Below are 18,332 nucleotides of genomic sequence, written 5' to 3' on the forward strand. Positions count from 1 at the left end.
TTGTTTCTTAGGTTAGGTTACTTTGCTTATGCATCAAGCATGTTTATTTTTATCATGATTTTATTTTCTTGTATTTGCAATAAATAGGTGTTTTTGTTTAAAGTGCGTTTATTGAATTCCCTTGGACCTCACCTAAGTAAAATACAGTAACAATAAAAAACGAGGTAATAACACTACTAAACTTAAGTGTATGAATATTTATAGAAAAAATTTTATCATAACTAGATTAATTAATAATGTAATGAAGTTATCGATAAAATAATGCATTTACTTGATTTTTGAATGATAAATGAAAATATTATTTACGGAAGCAAATTTGTTGTTTCTACCTCCTTACTTGTAAAATAATTTGAAATGGGTTAATTTATAAAATATTTTCGAATATAAAATTCATTTAAATAAGCATGAATAAATATAAGTAAATAATAATGAAAAATGAATATTTTTCTGAAATAAAAAAATAGTTTCTAAGGATCACTGTTTTTTCTTAGGATTCATGTTGGTCATATTATGGCCTCAGGAAATATTTCTTTATGTTATAAATTGTAAATCAACTACATAGCAATATTTTAATAACGTTCTACTTGCCATGAGCACTTCCATTCTTATTGTCATGGGTCTTCTAGAGTAACATTTTACAAAAAAAAAAGAAAAAGTAAACTGATAGTATTCAGGTCTTCATTGCACGCTTAAAAAAAATATTTCATAAATTCTTTTATCGTGCTAAGACATACTGTTGAATATCCAAAATATATCTCTGAAAAATAATAAAAAATAAAATAAATAATAGTAAAACTTGGAAAACGAAGAAATTGTAAAGAATTCCGGAACTCTGAAGTATGTGGCAATTCTTTAGTTCTGAATGTGATGTTGGCCTTATCTTTCAATTTTATTCTTTTTATACAAGTCCTCCTGAATAAAAAAGAGAGAGATTATTATATTTTAATTTACCGTTTTCGTAGCTTGAGGTACACGATGCCCTTAAGTCAAAAAAATGCATTTATTTATTACTAATTATCATTATCCTTTTGAATTAAAATGTTAAAATTAATCGTTGGATGGTAATTCAGCGTTAAATAATTTGCCATTCGTTTCACCATTGTTGTGGTTCTTTATGCCCTAATTATTATGATATCTTTCTTACCACGATACTTGGTAAAACAATTTCGAAATAAATATTTTATATATTCCATTAAAGTTGTTTTTGATAGATATTTTTTAGTGACGTAAAAATATTGAGATTTGATTATATTTTTGAAAATGTTTTTATTAAGGATTTGAGACCTGAAAAGCATCCATATAGTATAAGACAATTTGATTAATGTTGTATGAACATATTTAAGTTTAATATTTTATTTTGTAATTCGAAATATACCTTTCTGTCTGTAGAACCATTTTAATTATTTTTTAATAAGTAACATTATGTGCAATGTGGGTTAAACTATTCCCAATGTCTTGGAAATAAATAAATTATTCAAAATGAGATTGGAGATACCTGGAGATGTAAACAACAATTTAAATTACATGTAGTCCCACAGTATCTTTTAATAATACCCCTCTTTTCCAGTTGAATAGATCCGTTACTAAGGACTACATCTGGACAAACGACTGACATGGAATCCCCATACAATACTGAAAAGACAGGGTTATTACAACATTTACTAGACAAACGGTCTAAACTTCCAAACCATTACAAATGACTAATCAACATGACTGTTATATGGCCTATCTGGACATACAGAGTTGAGCTATGGGGCTCCACTAAACCATCGAATTCCTCCCGAATCCATCCTTACAGTCTGAATTCCTTCGTAAAATCTTTAATGCTCCTTACTCTGTCATAAAGCAAATCATCCATCAGGACCTCAATGTCCTATATGTAGCCGATTTAGTCAGAACCATCAGATACCAATCCTTCCATGATCAACTTCCCAACCACCCAAACCAACTCGTTTCTAACCTGACTTCTCCTTCATTACCTAATAATCCTTCTAGGCGTCTGAAAAGAAGATGGCCTCGAGATCTTCTCCTCAAGAAATGTTGTTGGAGTTCTATCAATTAAAGATTCTCCACATGTTTGTATCATGTCATTAAATCACTTACAGCAAATTTACTTGATGTATATATAATGTGTGTGTATAGAGTTGTAAATAACAATAAATCAATTATTTTAAAAAAAATCATATATATCTTATCTGTCAGTTAAATCACAGTTAACTCTTCCTTGTAGCAGTCACAAATATGACACTGTGGTACTTCCTTATTAGAAGTATAATTGTTTTGATTGACGTTTAAAACTCATTACGCTGAATTTGGTGAACTAATGATATACTTCATTAAAAAACAATCATTATTGTTTCTGTGACCTTCTACTCCTCTAAGACTCGCAGAGTTATAAGTATGTACTTATTTTATGTTTATATAACATTGCAATCTCAATCATAGCAGGATATTTTTCTTTTATTGCATAATATTTGTTTATTATGACATCTTCATTTTCTACTCGATTTTTAATTCATGAAATTATTTAGATCATGATAGCATGAAGTAACGGAGGGCAGTAGTAGTGGTTTCCCGCCATTTCTTAATACCAGGCGCTTTTTAAATATAGCACGATTAAACTATTTTAACGTCTTCTCTTCCCGTTTTAAGCAAATGTTTTAGGGCTGTCGCTCCTTGGGGGTCTCGATTGGGCGGGTCCGGCCGGGAAGGTTAACCTTTTTTTGTGCTATGATCTCTTGAGAAATTGTAACAGCAACATTTTGAGTATAGAATGTTGTTTTTGTTCCTAATATTTCTTTGTAACTTAAGAAAAGGTTTGTAACTCAATCTTAGTTGAACTATTATTACTATTGGACACACCTTTGTTTTGCATATACAATGACTTATGAAATACTTATAAGTACTTAGAATAGTAAAGTTAAAAATCTAAGACATATATCTTTATTTATTAATACATTTATTCCGAGTGGTTCTATTCAACCAAATTTAGTACCAATAGTATTAATTATTAAAATAATGAATATTTTTTTATTTTATTTATTTATTGACATTTACAACGGTGTATAAAATACAACAAGTAAATTTGAAGTAAGATCATAATTGTATGATACATGATGTAGAGAAACAACCCATTGATAGCACTTACAAAACATTTTTACAATATAAGGTCACGAGGCCATCTTCTTTTTTATTTTTAATTTTTATTTTGGTATTTTATGTTACTAGTCATTAATCAACAGGAAATTTTAGGATCAAAAAAATATTATACTCATAAGACGATGGCTAGGGGTGAAGTCAATGAAACGAATATAAAATATAAGAAAATATATCTAAAATATTATTAGCATTAATCAAACTTTTATTTATAAAAATAGTAAATAATTTAGGGCAAAACGTTACTTTTTTGTGTATTTCTTGAATAAACATAGCCCTGATCAACTTCTACTTATATTACGTATACAGTCAAGAACATACACACTAAAAACCATTATCATATTACATTTTACAGTTGAAGGATGGTTAAACGTAATAATGGGAATAAATCTAAAGTATTGATTCTGAATATGCTAAAGCTTTATTTTATTTACTTTATAATAAATCAAATGTTCATAAATAAAATTGATAATAATTAAAAGATTTAATTGAATCCTTTTTATACCGTCCAATAATGATTTAGAGATACCTACCCGTGCTACTTCCACTCACTTGTTGCTGTCTGGTTCATATTCATCACCACCATACATTCAATCTCCAACCGGTAATTTTATGCGGCGGTATTAATCTCTGTGGCTTTACAATTTCAATCATGTTGAGTGCTGCTAATGTTCCTGCAGGCTTTAAAGCCGCTTATGTATTCGTTTTTTTCATACCGAATATTTTAAGTACTCTCATCTGCTGAAAATGCCAGAAAGATGCTAAAAATATGTAAATAATAATGACCATGGGTGGATACGAGTCAGTCAGTCATATTTTTTTTATCACTACCTCAGAATTATTTATATTGTTACTAAATTTTCATAAAAAAATTTATGAAATTATATTTTATAATTTATGATTAGTGACCAATATTATCTATGGTTATTGCATTGTTTCTTCCATATTCGGTCTTTTTCCACTAGAACTACTTTTTTATATTTTACGTTATTATAGATAGCCCTTGATTGATTTCAATATGATTCAAATCAATTATAATGTGGATAAATTAATATCACCATGTTTGATTGCAATTTTTTTATCCATTAAATTATTTCTATAGATTTAAAGTTATTTAGTTATGAAGTTATTGGTGAAGAGACTTGCTAATAAGTTGCTATGTTAAACTATTCTATTGTTCTATTAATGCTTTATATTTATATCGTACAATATTTAAACATTTGATTTCCTAATTAAATTGTAAATTCACCTTATACTTTTACTGCGATTATCTAAAAAAAAAACTATTTTATTCTAATCGATTGACTTTGCTTTCCAGGTTGACATCATTTCACAAACCCATGGCTTAGGTGGTACCTCTTTTAATAATTATAAAATATTAACTCACTATATTAATGAACAAAATATAAAGTGGTTTGGATTATATCATTATAGGCAATAAAGCCTAGAATAATCAAAATATGCTGCTGTCCTTTATTTCTTATTATTTTAAATTCTGTTCGTAATAAGTTTGGAAAGTAAATGGAAAGGTTGTTTTGACAAAATATGTAATAAATATATTATGCATTAAAATGTCAAACATTTATAGTGACACAGGTAATTGTTTTTTAAAATTATTTGCTAGGCGTAACCATTTATTATTTTATCAATTCTACAGTTCATCTTCAGTAATCATTTAAATATTTCCTTACTTTGTCACAAATATAATCATATATAAAGCGCTTAGTGTTCTACATGTAACCGATCTAGCCCGAACCAGATATCACTCCTTCCATTATAAGCTCTCTAGCCACCCAAATCCACCAGTTTCTAACCTTGCTTCCTCTTCCATTCTGACAATCCTCCGAAACGCCTGAAAAAAAGATGGCCTGGAGACCTGCTAATCTAAAACGTCATTAGAGTGCTACCAATAAGTAGTTTCCCTACACGCTTGTAACACTCCAATTTAACTGAGATCAGATTTACTAAATGTATAATAATGTAGTAGTAGTAAATAGGAATAAATAAATATTTAAAAACATATTTCCATAATATTATTATAATAATATGCTCTGATATCGAATTTTCCACCGAGGACAGAGTCATGATGGACAGGTACATGACAAATATTTTCTACTATTCACTGTTTTGTTTAAACCTTATCTCAAGAGTTATAGAAATGAAAGCTTTTCCATCTATCGTACAATTATTGAGCTTCTTCTTCTTCTTTAGCTTTCCCCTTTTGTGCCTCTCGGCGTCAAGGGCATTCCACCAGGAATCCCATTCTTCCCTATTTCTACCTAGATTCCTTGCCCGTCGGAGGTCTTTTCCCCTCGCTTTACAGAGTCGCTCAATGTAGTCAAGATAGGATTAGCCAAGACATCCTTGGGCGGCCTTGGTATTCATTTCGGCAGCGGTGATTCTGCTCTCTTGTCGGTCTGTTAGTATCCAACTCTACAATTATTGAGTAATAGGACAAAATGATTCGATTATTTAATATAACAATAATAACAGAGTCTTGATACAGTTTGCATGGGCATTCACGTCTGGGATAAACTTTAGACTCATCGAACGTTCCAGGTATCCAATGTTTCGGGCAGCAGAGATATACGTTACAAAAATGGTGAAAAAGTAAAATCAGAAATACAGTGTTGATAGTGATAAACCCAAAGACTGGGTCATGACACTCACGTTTCCATCATGATTATCTCTACCATTTTGTTATAATAATGAAGACTTTTTTTTGTTTAATTTGCAGAGGTATTCTGGCTTAAGGTAGGAGCCAAAGTAATTAAACAATAAGAAGACATTACTCACTGTTAGGATAATTGATGGATTTATCATTAATCAATTAACAAGAGGAAGAGGCGCCATCTGTAAATTGGCCCTCAAACCTCCCGTTCTCTCCTCGAATAGCTCCCTCCTACTAGCAGACCTTTAGCTAGGGAGTGGTATTAATTACTGAAATAGAATCATCTCCACTGGATTGGCTTAGGATCCTATATGTATACGTTGTAACCAACGGAGACTGTAGGGAGACCACCTTGATAAATACCTGACTAAAATAATACATTTTCCAATGAGCATTGGAAAGTATCTAATTTATCGTGAGTAGCTAGACAATGGTCAAACGACTAAAACGACTTAACACAAGAAAAAAATTCTCATACCGCAAATATTAATACTTTAATTTAATTCTATAGCATTTTTTTTATACTAAAGACAATAAAAAAATGTCTGAATATCACTAATCGAATTTTCCAGCCATCCAAACCGTATGCCGAAAAATATTACGAGATCTTGGTAAACAACTTAATATATAAATATATATGTATAGTAATTACTGTGAAGAGTTATATGGCTCAAATCAATGCAATTCCTCTATTAAGGCGATCATAAATTTTAATTACATTAATTAAGGCCAACCTAGCTTGGTATGTGTGGGTGTGGAGAGGAATTCGAGATATGAAAGGGGTTGAAATGGGAGGCTCAGTAGCCAATTTTAGATTGCGCACTTGTTAATTGACTAATGCTCATTCCTTCATGAAAATTATCCTGTCAATGTTGTTTAGTGCCAATTAAGGTCTGTCAGAATTATTATAAGAAGAAATTTCTAAGTAATATGATTTAAATAGAAAATTAAAAGCTACGCTGAGATAAAGACTTTTTAATAGAATAAGAATATTTTTGATAGTTTCAAAGCTTTCCTATCCTTCCAATGGTTACGTTGGGGAAGAATTCGGTCAGTATCGATCTATACTCATGCTATCGTTATAGAGCAGCCTCATAGATCATCGTGAATCGCGATAAGGGACGGATAAAAACCTTAACCGGACCAGAAATAGGATCGAGTGGCTATCATATTTTTGTAAGACACAAAGGGCTCCCCTCTCCTGCCTCTCTAGCCGCCACTGGACAGCTGCCGGGGAGAGATAAGCCCCTGCGTGGAGTATCGGACCATTCTTCTTCACAGCTCTGTGGTAAGAGTAAACTGCCTCTAGTCTACTTTACACTACTTATTATTATTTATATCTCATCTCTTACTTACTGAAAGATAGTTTTATACCGCCGTAAAAATTATCTAAATAAACCTTATATTACTAAAAAAAATATTTATATTTATATATAACGAAAACTTTTCTTTTAACTGATTTAAAAATAACAGAAATACGGCACTATACCTAAAAAAAAATGCGAACTGTTAAGACGTACATTAAACGGTAAAATACCTGTAAAAGAGCCCATCATCCCCTCTCAATCTCTCATAATTTAGGAATATGGGTGCTTAGTTCATAGAGAACTTTCTGGTGCGCAAATATTGGGATTAATGATTATTGCTTCATAATATACTAAACAAGAATAGTTTTCTAAACAAGGGCTGCCTATTATTCTATTAACTCACTCACACTCACTGTTGGGCGCTGCAGTCCTTGTAGGAACTGGGCCTCTGCCACTATTCTTCCCCATGCCTCGCGGTCTCGAGCGAGACTTCCAATTTTTAATTCCCCTTTTCCATCCCTCTCAAATCATCTAGCCACCGACGCCTGGGTCTGCCCCTTTGCTTTTTCCTCCTGGTGCACCATTTAACATCCTTTTAGATGGTCTACAGGGCTCCATCCCATCCACATGTCCCAACCATCTTAGCCTGCTCTTCTTAATAGCACAGAGGATATCAGCCTCTCCATACAATTCTTTTAGTTCCTCATTGCTTCTGATTCTCCCCCTGTTCTCCTCTTTAACGGCTTCGAAGATCTTTCTCAGGACTCTTCTCTCCCAAACCAGTAGACCTCTTCTATTTTCCTTGGTTAGAGTCCATGTCTCACTGCCATACATTACCACTGGCTTAATTATTGTTTTGTACAACAAAAGCTTTGCTTTCCTGAAAAGACTTTTGTATTGGAGAGCTTTTTTCAGGGTATAGAAACATTTGGTTTTTGCTACCATTCTGCCCTTAATTTCTACTTCTAAATTATTGTTCTCCATCACAACTCCTCCCAGGTACTTGAAAGAACTGCAGCTGTGAAACATGTTTTCCCCCACATCCACAACATCTCTTCACTCTCCGGTTTGTCTAGAGGTTTTCATATATTTAGTCTTTTCACTATTTATATTAAGTCCTAAATCCTGTGCTGCTCTCTTAAATTCTTCTACAGCACTGGCCAGTGTTGTTTTGGTTCTCCCTGTGATGACAACATCATTCGCATAAGCCATGTGTTGTGTGAGCCTATTGTAAATGGTGCTACCCGGGTTTGTTCTTATTTTTCTAATGCCAACTTCTGGGGCAAGGTTGAACAGTACTGGTCATAATGGGTCTCCTTGTCTTAAGCTAATGTCAACCCTTAAGCTATTAAAGATGCCCATTCGAGTTTTCACTTTACAACTAGTCCTTTATAGGGTCATCTTTGTTAATCTTATTAACTTGCTAGGGATTTCCATTGACTGCATATGAAAATTTAGTAATTTTCCTCTGTCTACACTATCATAAGCCTGTCGGAAGCCAATAAAGAGGTAATGTAAGTCAACATTGTACCCATACGTTTTCTCGAGCATTTGTCTGATCGGGAACAGGTGGTCTGTTGTTGACCGTCCTGGGCGGAAACCGCTCGGTTGTTCGCTCCTCTCCATCATCCTCCTACAAATTGCTACCGACAAGATCTTGTAAACTGTTGGCAGGAGCGCTATACCTCTGTAATTTTCACATTTTAGTTTATTCCCTTTCTTATGTATAGGGACTATAAGAGCTTTTTCCCAGTCAACTGGAATTTTTTTTTCATCCATATATCCTTTATCACCTTGGAAATCTGTTCCCAAGTGTCTTTCTTGTATTTAATATAGTCTGAAGGGATTTCATCGGGCCCTGGAGATTACTCTATTAAACTGTACCATATTGGTACCTTCCTAAGAAACAATAAACCATCCTAAAAAATAACACCCTGCTTCTTCCATACGCTTCTTAAATACAAGATCTCAACCTATCAGTTTTTATATACAGTATTAGAAGGCTGTCATGTCTTAGGGTCTGCATATACGTTTTTTATTTATTTCATAACTTGCCCAAATAGGCCATAGGGGCTAATTAATAATTACCAACGTGAATTTTTTAGTTATAAAATTAAAAACGCAATGGTTCAATTAAGTAAAATTTTTTTATTGCATTTTTAAAATGTTATCATATTTTTTACTCTTCATTTGAAAGCCTTTAGACCATAGATGAAAGTATTTTGTTTTTTAGTGCTGTATTATAATAAAAATTTGTTTCTTTGTTAGTGATGTGTAGCGTTTTTCACATTAGGATACTTCTTCAGACCTGACTTACACATAAAGAATTTCCAAGGAAGACTTGCCTTTCTGTAACTTGCCGGGTGCTTGGTTCCGCCTCCTTTGCCACAGTTGTTTTGAGGCCTTGAGGTTCTTTTGTCTTAATATTTCCAATCTTCAGGGATGATTGAATTCATTGTTGTGGTACAGTTCACTTTTTTTCATGGTATGATTTTTTTCATGCCTTGAATTTCGCCTGAGAGCTTCATTTTCAGTGGTACCTGGATGTGCGGGACAGAAAATATCTCCGTAAAAGCCCAGAAACAATTATTAATTTTCTTGATAATACCATTGGTAGAGATCCCTTCAACATAAGCTATGAACTTAAACAGTCTGTTGCTAAAAGGACATGATTTTATCTGTATGTGCAGACATGTCAGAGACCTGACCCTTCGAAAACCCACTTCTACCACCCAGATGATTGAAGTTTTCCAATAATATATTGGTTAAAATTAGTAATGTTAGAATATCCTTCATTAAAAAAAATTAATCCATTTAGATGAGCAAGCACAAAAAGTGACAGTAATTTCTTTAAGCCAGCAGATTTATTGAATTTTTGTAAGATTATCTTATCATTAGACTTTGATAAAATATTTGGATGTAAAAGTTTTTTGTCCTAGTAAGGTTTCGTTTCTGTTTATGTTCTTGACCAAATGAGGCATTAGTTTCTCGGTTAGTTGATAATTTAAGAATAATTACCATTATGACAACATTCCATTAATTAACGCATTAATTATCATAATTGCGCCTCCTTAAAAAAATAGACGAAGCAATAACTATTTTCCTACAGATTTGGACATAAAAGGCCAATTAATATGAGATTATTTTTTTAATAATTTATTTATTGTTATTTACAACTGTATACAGATGTATACAACAAGTAAATTAACTGTAGGTAACATAGTGACATGACACAAACACGTGGAGAATCTACCCACTGATAGAACTCCAATATCGTTTTTAGAGGAGAAGATCTCGAAGCCATCTTCTTTTCAGACGCCTAGGAGGATTATTAGGTAATGAAGGAGAAGCCAGGTTAAAAACAAGTGAATTTGGGTGGTTGAGAAGTTTATCATGGAAGGAATGGTATCTGGTTCTGGCCAAGTCGGGAACATATGGAACATTGAGGTCCTAATGGATAACTTGATTTGTGACAAGGTAAAGAGCACTAAGGGCTTTACGAAGAATTTTGACTGTAAGAATTGAATTCGGGAGGAATTTGATGGTTTAGTGGAGCCCCAAAGCTCAACTCCGTATGTCCAGATAGGCCTTATAATAGTCATGTAGATTAGTCTTTTGTAATGGATTGGCAATTTAGACCGTTTATCTAGTAAATGTTGTAATCGACGAGCAGTTTCCTGTCTTTTCAGTCTTGTATGAGGATTCCATGTCAGTCGTTTGTTCAGATTTAGTCCTAAGTAACGGATCTGTTCGACAGGAATTAGAGGGTTATTATTAAAAGATACTGTTAGGCAAGAAGTCATCGGTTAACGACGAAGGGTAAATGTGATTTTGTGGGATTTATAGGAATTAATTTTAATCCTCCAGTTTTGGCACCATTCTTCAACGGTGGTGATGTGGGATTGGAGGGTTTGGGATACAATGTAAGGATCATTGTTCACTGACAATAGACATGTGTTATCGGCATAGATGATGAAGATAGTGTTAGGATGGGTTGGGATGTCAGCTGTAAAAACTGTATAAAGGATAGGACCAAGAATACTACCCTGAGGAACACCAGCAGACTGACGGAATAGGGATGAATAAGGGCTGTTGTGATTTATTTGAAATTATCTGTTGGAGAGATAAGAACGGATTATGAGGAAGTATGTAGGGGGTAGGAATTTACGGATCTTCTATAGCAGTCCTGGATGCCAGACTCGATCAAAAGCCTGTTCTTCATCAAAAAGACTCCCAAGCAGTACATTCCGCGCTCCAATGAAGACGAGACAACATCAACCACACGATGACATTGGTGGATAGTGGAGTCAGATATTCTAATATGAGATACACTATAATTACCTCAAGTGTAATAAGGAATGGAATACACAACAATAGCATTGCAATTTGAAATTCAATACTAAAACAAATTGGTGCAATGCATCCAGAACCAGGGATTTGCATATATATCGCACGGATTGGAATACAGATATGCTTCTGATCACTAGATTATTCAATTATTTAATGTATTCTGATAATCAAAGAGTGTTATTAAACCGTTAGAACAGGAGGAGCTTGTTAAAAATAAACTATTTTGATTAATAGTAAATATTTAATACACGATAAGAATATACTACGTAATTTAATTTCAACCCTTATAGATCGGGATAGAATTTCCTATTAAACATAATCGTGGGATTTTTCATATTTAGTGCTTATTTATTTTATTTTTTGTTTACAGATTTATTCAACTTTCTTCATAAAAAAAAATATTAATTAATATTTAGTTGCCTTTCTTCATAAACAAAATAAAATATTAATTATTATTTGCCGTGTACGGGGCTCGGGGTTTCTAAGCCCGATTAGGGGTTCTCCGTACAGGTATTATATTGAAATGTATTCATATATTAATGTAATATATGTATCTGTATTTATATATTTATATCATGTATTTATATTATATATTTATATTATGTATTTATATTTATTGGTATTATGTATCTCTATCGGTTCCTGATGGGAACTGACTGAAAAGGGATGCGCTATATTTAATTCAACCACTAGCACCATCTGAAAATCCCGTTCGCCGTGGTATGCTAGATATGAATATCATAATTAATCATTGGAGTTCCTTTCCAACGGTATCGTGTTCACCAATTTACTATGCTATTATATATGAGGTGGCATGCAGGGATTATTAATTATAAAGTAAAGTCCTCGTTACATATTTTATATTTACAATTATATACACTATATTAAGAATACTATTATGAGAGAGCATGGTAAACTTATATCCTTATACTTTAATTATAAGAGAATGAATTGAGAAGTACCAGTTGAGATATTTAATATTTATACTGATTCTAAATTATTAATTCTACTAATGCCATTCAAATAACAACAGAAAAGGTCTTACTTGTTTCGGTACATCTTCGCCTCTTGGCTGCCGCTCTCTCTTCCTCCGTCCTTCCGTCAGACTTCCTACCAGACTCTCTCCACCTCGACTCTTCTTTTGATTTCTGTCCTCTGATTGGGTCCTCTATTTTAAGAGGGGGTGAGAAGGTCCAATGATCTTCGACAAAAGTCCTACCTTTCATCTTTAACAGTTTCTTCTTTGAAGGAAACCGGCTTCTTACTTAATGGCTCCCAGAGGTTTTTTAGAGGGGTGTTTATTTGTTATCCATTACGGCGGCTATTTCTTTGTACTTTCTAATGTCTAAACTGGCGCACGATAATGGCTCTGCCTAGACGGTTAATGGGCCCCAGAGGGTACCTACCCTCTGTTATCTATATGTCTTTGTACATTACTTGCCTAGGTCCGGCGGTACCTTTTTCATGCCGACAAAAGAAATTATTTTAAGTTAAAAAACTCCTGCTGGTACCTCTCATACATATCATATTTAGTTGCCTTTGTTCCTTAGACTCATTGGACTTTCATATATTATTTATACTCTATTGTTGTCATCTATTAACACTGTCATTTTCAGAAAGTGCATTAGAGATTTGGTTTTATTTCCAAGTCTTTTTTTCTTCTATCGTTTGGCTCCAGTTTACTTTCCTCCTTATGGAATCACAATTTTCACACTCTACTGGTTTTTGTTTCACTGTCCTAAGGTCATGTTTTAACTTTAATAATTGAAGAAATTTGGTCAGTATTAAAATAAAATAGTAAGTATATAATAAATGAAATTTAAAGAAAAGAATAATTTAAAAACTAGCTAAATATAGATTATAAAAAAAAATATTTTAGACTTAGAAGACATAAGAAGTTTAGATAAATTTGGGATGAGTACTGTTCTAATTGTTGTTGGGATACAGTACTTGCTTCAAATCCAAGTAGCCGAAGGAATGTAAAGAATGATGAAGGTTACTTTTCTAACATCGTGTAATTTCTGTGCAACCTATTCTCAAACAGGTCTAGGGCAATTCCTGAGGCTCCTGGAAGGAGGTAAAGGATTGTTTTCTTACTTTTTAAAATATATTTGAGTTTAAATTTAAAAAGTTTCTGTTATTTATACAAACATAAATGGTATGTAAATCAAAGGTTCTGATTTCGTTTCTGAGCTTAGGGGACAAATTTTCCTGTATCGTGAAAGGGATTTCATTGGACTTTACTGCCAAAATAACACTACCCTCCAGTTATCTGAGGTATTATATAGTTTGCACACTCTGCACGGCGAGGATCTTTCCTCTCCCGTTTCTAGGAGTGCACTAATAATGGAAGAGGAAATCGATATTTATTCCCCCCCCCTCTCCCACCACACAAACAAATTAATTCTGAGGAGGTATCGGCCCCGAACTGCCGCCTTATGTTTTCCTTCGGCGCCGCTCGGCCAATGCCGTGACCCTTCGTAAAAAACATCCCTAATGACCGTGGATTGTAATGACCCTGGAGGCTTAGTACTTCGATCTCGCTCTAGCTCTAGGGTGGCTACTCCAGTGGAATGGAGAACTACTAGAGTGAATTTGTGGCACTAAGTAATGCCTGCCTTGACGTTCTCACACTGGAAATATTTTCGATTACAAGTAAAACCAACCTTGGTTTTAAATAATTTCCTATTTTATTTTTTTACATTATATTTTTACAGTTATTTTATATTCCTTGCAATGACAAGTAGATCGGAAACCTCTTGCTAGCTGATTGGTAGCCTGTGAAAGGCGTTTTCCATTTTTTGTATTTTATTGCTCTTGACCTGGATTATTTTATTTCTTGTTTGTCTCACGATTAGGTAAATATATATATATATATATATATATATGTTAGGAAGGTTTCTCATCCTATAAACTTACTAATCATTTTTGTCGCCGGTTCTGCCTCTACAATAATGATACACGTGAATTAAAGCGAATTTTAGTCCTTTAGTGATTTTTTTTTTGTATTTTTTATTTTTTTTTTTTTTTTTACCAGGAAGTATTACCGTTTTTCACCATTCAGTTAGATAATAGTGGCAATATACCTGGCACATAATAGATATAAATTCCAAGAAACTAGAGACGTGATTGACATAAAGACAAAAATAAAATATTAACATCATTTTAATAGTTTTTGATTACCCTTATCAAATATTCAAATATTGAGAATTGTATTGAGATTATTTTATTTATTTTTGGATTGTTCAATAGCTTAGATAATGAAATATTTCTTCAATTCAGGGTTTATGACTCTCCTTCCCCTGACGTCTGAAGTTCCTATGGTTTTCTTTGGTTGCTTTAGCATTATCCTCGCCTATGCATGTGACTCGTCACCATTGTTTACCAATTACCATACTCCATTAATTGATTTGCCAAGGGACTGTCAAGTGTAGGCTAATAGCATGAGATCACCGATTTTAATGAAATTATTTTCGAAAATAATAGGTCAAGAAACATTAGATATGTGCCGATAGGTTGTTGTCTATGGACTTTTAAGCCGAAAAAAAGAAGATATTTTACATAATTTTCATATAAATAAATCCTTGCATTTAATGGTTATTATAAACTGATCAATTTGAACAAAATATTGATTATTTTATTAATTTTTTTTTCCTACGCCAGAGGAAGTGGGCTATTACGCCATTTTCCCCTCTCTTAGCCCAATGCAATTTGACTCTTCCTCTTAGTTGGTCCGCATCTCGCTCAACATCCTCCAGACCAACACACGCCAAAAGATGGTCTCCATCCATGTCACCCATGTTGCATAGAGGACATTTCGGGGAATCTATGATGCCAATTCGATGGAGGTGTTTTTGGAGCAGATCATGTCCTGTTTCTAGCCGGAAACAGGCCACTCTCTCAGCTCTGCTAAGATTGCCGGGGACTCTTTTTTTCCTATTCCAGTAGGCTTTCCCACTTCTTTTCTTCCGCTTGAACTTTGTGTCTAGCACTTGTTCTGTTCTTACAATAAGAGCTTATAAGAGATTTCACCCTTCTGTAGGAAAGTGGTAGAACAGGCTGGTTTTCTGCACAACCAAGTTTAGCCAACTTGTCAGCTTGCTCATTACCGTATCCACTGAAAAGCTATAGCCCTTCCTCTTTTATTCATGATAGCAGCCATGTTTCTGCATTTTTCTTCCGTGGGTGACTCTGCGGCACCTGGTGTTGTTAATTTTTGTGTTATGGCTTGGGAGTCGCTGAAGATTACCGTGTTGTCATTGCATTCAATAGTGGCTTCCATCGCAAAGCAGATAGCCTGCATTTCTGCATCATAATTATCACATCCAGCTCCAACGGGAAATGACAATTGAAAGTTGATTGAGTATACCTATGCTCCAGCTCCCTTGTTAATACATGACGCAGACCCATCGGTATAAATGTGTAGCCATTGCTCTATGGGGTATAGCTCATAAATTGTTTTTAGCGCAGCAGCTCTAAGCTCGGGTTAAGTCAATCTTTCTTGATACGACCACATGCCAGTTTGAGTCGCCCGTAGACATCAGCGGAATCGTGCTTTGGCATGCAGGAGATACTTATATTCTGTCTTTCATCAGTTGGTAGGTTTATCTGGTAGAGCATTTCCTCAGCTTTTGAAAGAAAAGTGCGATGGGACCTCAGTCGTTCATTCGCTTTACGATAATCCAACCAGTGTTCCTCTCGTCGCATAAGCTTTTCATAAAAACACAGAGGAGATTTCTCCCTCCTACCCTGTAGTGGTTCAAGACTTGCTTGGAGTTCCATAGCTGTAATGGGAGTCGATTTCATACCGCCAGTGATTATGCGTAAGGCTTGATTTTGAACTTTGTCTAACTTTTCTAACGCTGCTTTGGAGGAGATAATTAAAAGTTCAGCTCCATACTCCAGATTAGGCCGTACGTAAGATTTGTAGGCCGTACTGAGTACGTCTTGGGGTGCTCCCCATTTAGTCCCTGTTAGCCTTTTCATCAGCTTCAGTTTTGATTGTTCTTTCTGAGTTCCTTTATGGATTTGTTTTTAATGTATACAAAATTACAAAAATAATAAATCGCTTCCAGTAAAATTAACTAAAAAAAATGTTTAGGAAAAATTAAGTCTTATAAATTAGAATTATGTTTTAAAATATATTTTCACGGCTCTAGAGCGCATTGGCAAGAACCCTCGAACACATTTCGAATATTTTTCGACCAAATATCACCAACAAATTTCCGGTGATTCCAATTCAATTACCACCGCTTGTAGGAAAAACAATGATTTATATCAGGAAGGTTTTAAAACTATTTTTTATTGATTCGAGAGCCCAACCTATATTTCTAGTTTGAAGACTGATCATAAATTCTGTCCTTTATGTCAATCTCTAGAAAAAGTTCTTAATTGACTATTAAGAGTTAACTATAAAAAAGTTTTAGTTATCGAGACTAGTTATAAAAAGGTTGATAAATGGTCCCAACTTGATGATACATCACGCGAACTTCCAAAACTCTCATCGGGTCTTTAACGACCATATTTTTTTTTTATTTTGCAAAAGTGGTTACTTATACTTTTATTTTGTAAATGCAAATGACTAAATTCATAAAAGCCTATATCATTAATCAATTATTTAATGCATGCAAAGTTAATAATTATACTATTAAATAGTCCTTCTCTATTTATTTTCTCGCAATGTTCCGGCCATACTCAAAATATAGGAAATCTTCTATGTCTCAGTAGTTCGAAAGAAAGCATAAGAAAAAGATAATATATGATGAATTGTTCGAATAAACGAAAATATTATAAAAATATCGGTAGTCAATTAAAAGGAAAAAGTCCATAAGCGAAAATTTAAGTTGTATTTTTATTGACATGGACGGTAGTTTCATTTTGTTTTTATTAGGTTTAAGTTTTTTTTGACACAACCGAGTTGTGCTATCTACAGGTCTAAAAAAAATATCGCAAGGTATAAGAGTTAAAAATAATATTGATAAAATAAATAATGAAAATAGAAAATATATATGGCAAATAAAATAAATAAAAATTAAATAATGATTACACATCTTTTTCTTAATATAAATCTTTAAGATATCTTCCATCACTATGAATTTTTTTATTCCTATATTCAACCTAGATCATTGTTGCATATTTTTTATTTTATTCTTGGTGTGTTATTATTTGAATTTTCATTACTTATTTTATCATGATTAATTGTAACTCTTATCTCCAGTGATTTTTGTTTTAATCCGAGCCCAAATGATGCCTCACGTGATTGGATCGATAAGTCGACATACCTAATAAAAACAAAATCCTGATTATTTACATTAAAATAGAGTCCGGATTATTTTTTCCAAATCAAAAACTAAAGATATAAAACAGAAAAAATAAAAATTTCTAATGCCTAAAGGTCAAAAACTGAAAAAAAAAATGTTTTCAATATATATATATTTATTTTATTTTTAGACATTTCGGGGGTACTGTCTCCCCCTCCTCAGCAAATAAAATTCACCGTTATTTCAAAAACACTGCATCTACAATTTGAAACAATAACTTAGATTTATTTATAGTTTGGATTTAGAACATCTCATTCTACCATACAACAGAGTCATCAAGTGGTCGATGTCATATCTCCCACATTGGAGCGCGGTATGTACTGCACGTGAGTCTTCCTCGATGTTGAACAAGCTTTTGATCGAGACTGGCATCCATGTCTCCTCAATAAACTTCGTCAATTCCTACCCCCAACATATTTCCTTACAATCCGCTCCTACCTCAACGATAGAACCTTTAAAGTAAATCATAACCTAGCCTACTCATCTCTCTTTTCTCAGTCCGCCGGTGTTCCTCAAGGTAGTATCTTA

General features: G+C 33.4%; 2 protein-coding genes across 5 annotated transcripts in view; one reads left to right on the forward strand and one right to left on the reverse strand.

Annotated features, from left to right (window-relative positions):
• The window catches only part of 5-HT7 (5-hydroxytryptamine receptor 7), a gene marked incomplete at its 5' end in the record, with an annotated part of 376,882 nt that overhangs the window by 4,207 nt on the left and 354,343 nt on the right, over positions 1-18,332 (forward strand).
• LOC106684015 (uncharacterized) lies at positions 15,976-16,470 on the reverse strand. The gene has a single exon (XM_014425837.1). It carries the CDS (start codon positions 16,468-16,470, stop codon positions 15,976-15,978), a length of 495 nt encoding a protein of 164 aa, XP_014281323.1.

Source organism: Halyomorpha halys, unplaced genomic scaffold, assembly GCF_000696795.3.
Source record: "Halyomorpha halys isolate HHAL.00 unplaced genomic scaffold, Hhal_1.1 Scaffold536.1, whole genome shotgun sequence".
In the NCBI taxonomy this organism is placed as follows: Eukaryota; Metazoa; Arthropoda; class Insecta; order Hemiptera; family Pentatomidae; genus Halyomorpha; species Halyomorpha halys.

Excerpts from the sequence above, each read along its gene's own strand:
- LOC106684015 (XM_014425837.1), bottom strand. The coding sequence starts at position 16,470 with ATGAAAAGGCTAACAGGGACTAAATGGGGAGCACCCCAAGACGTACTC.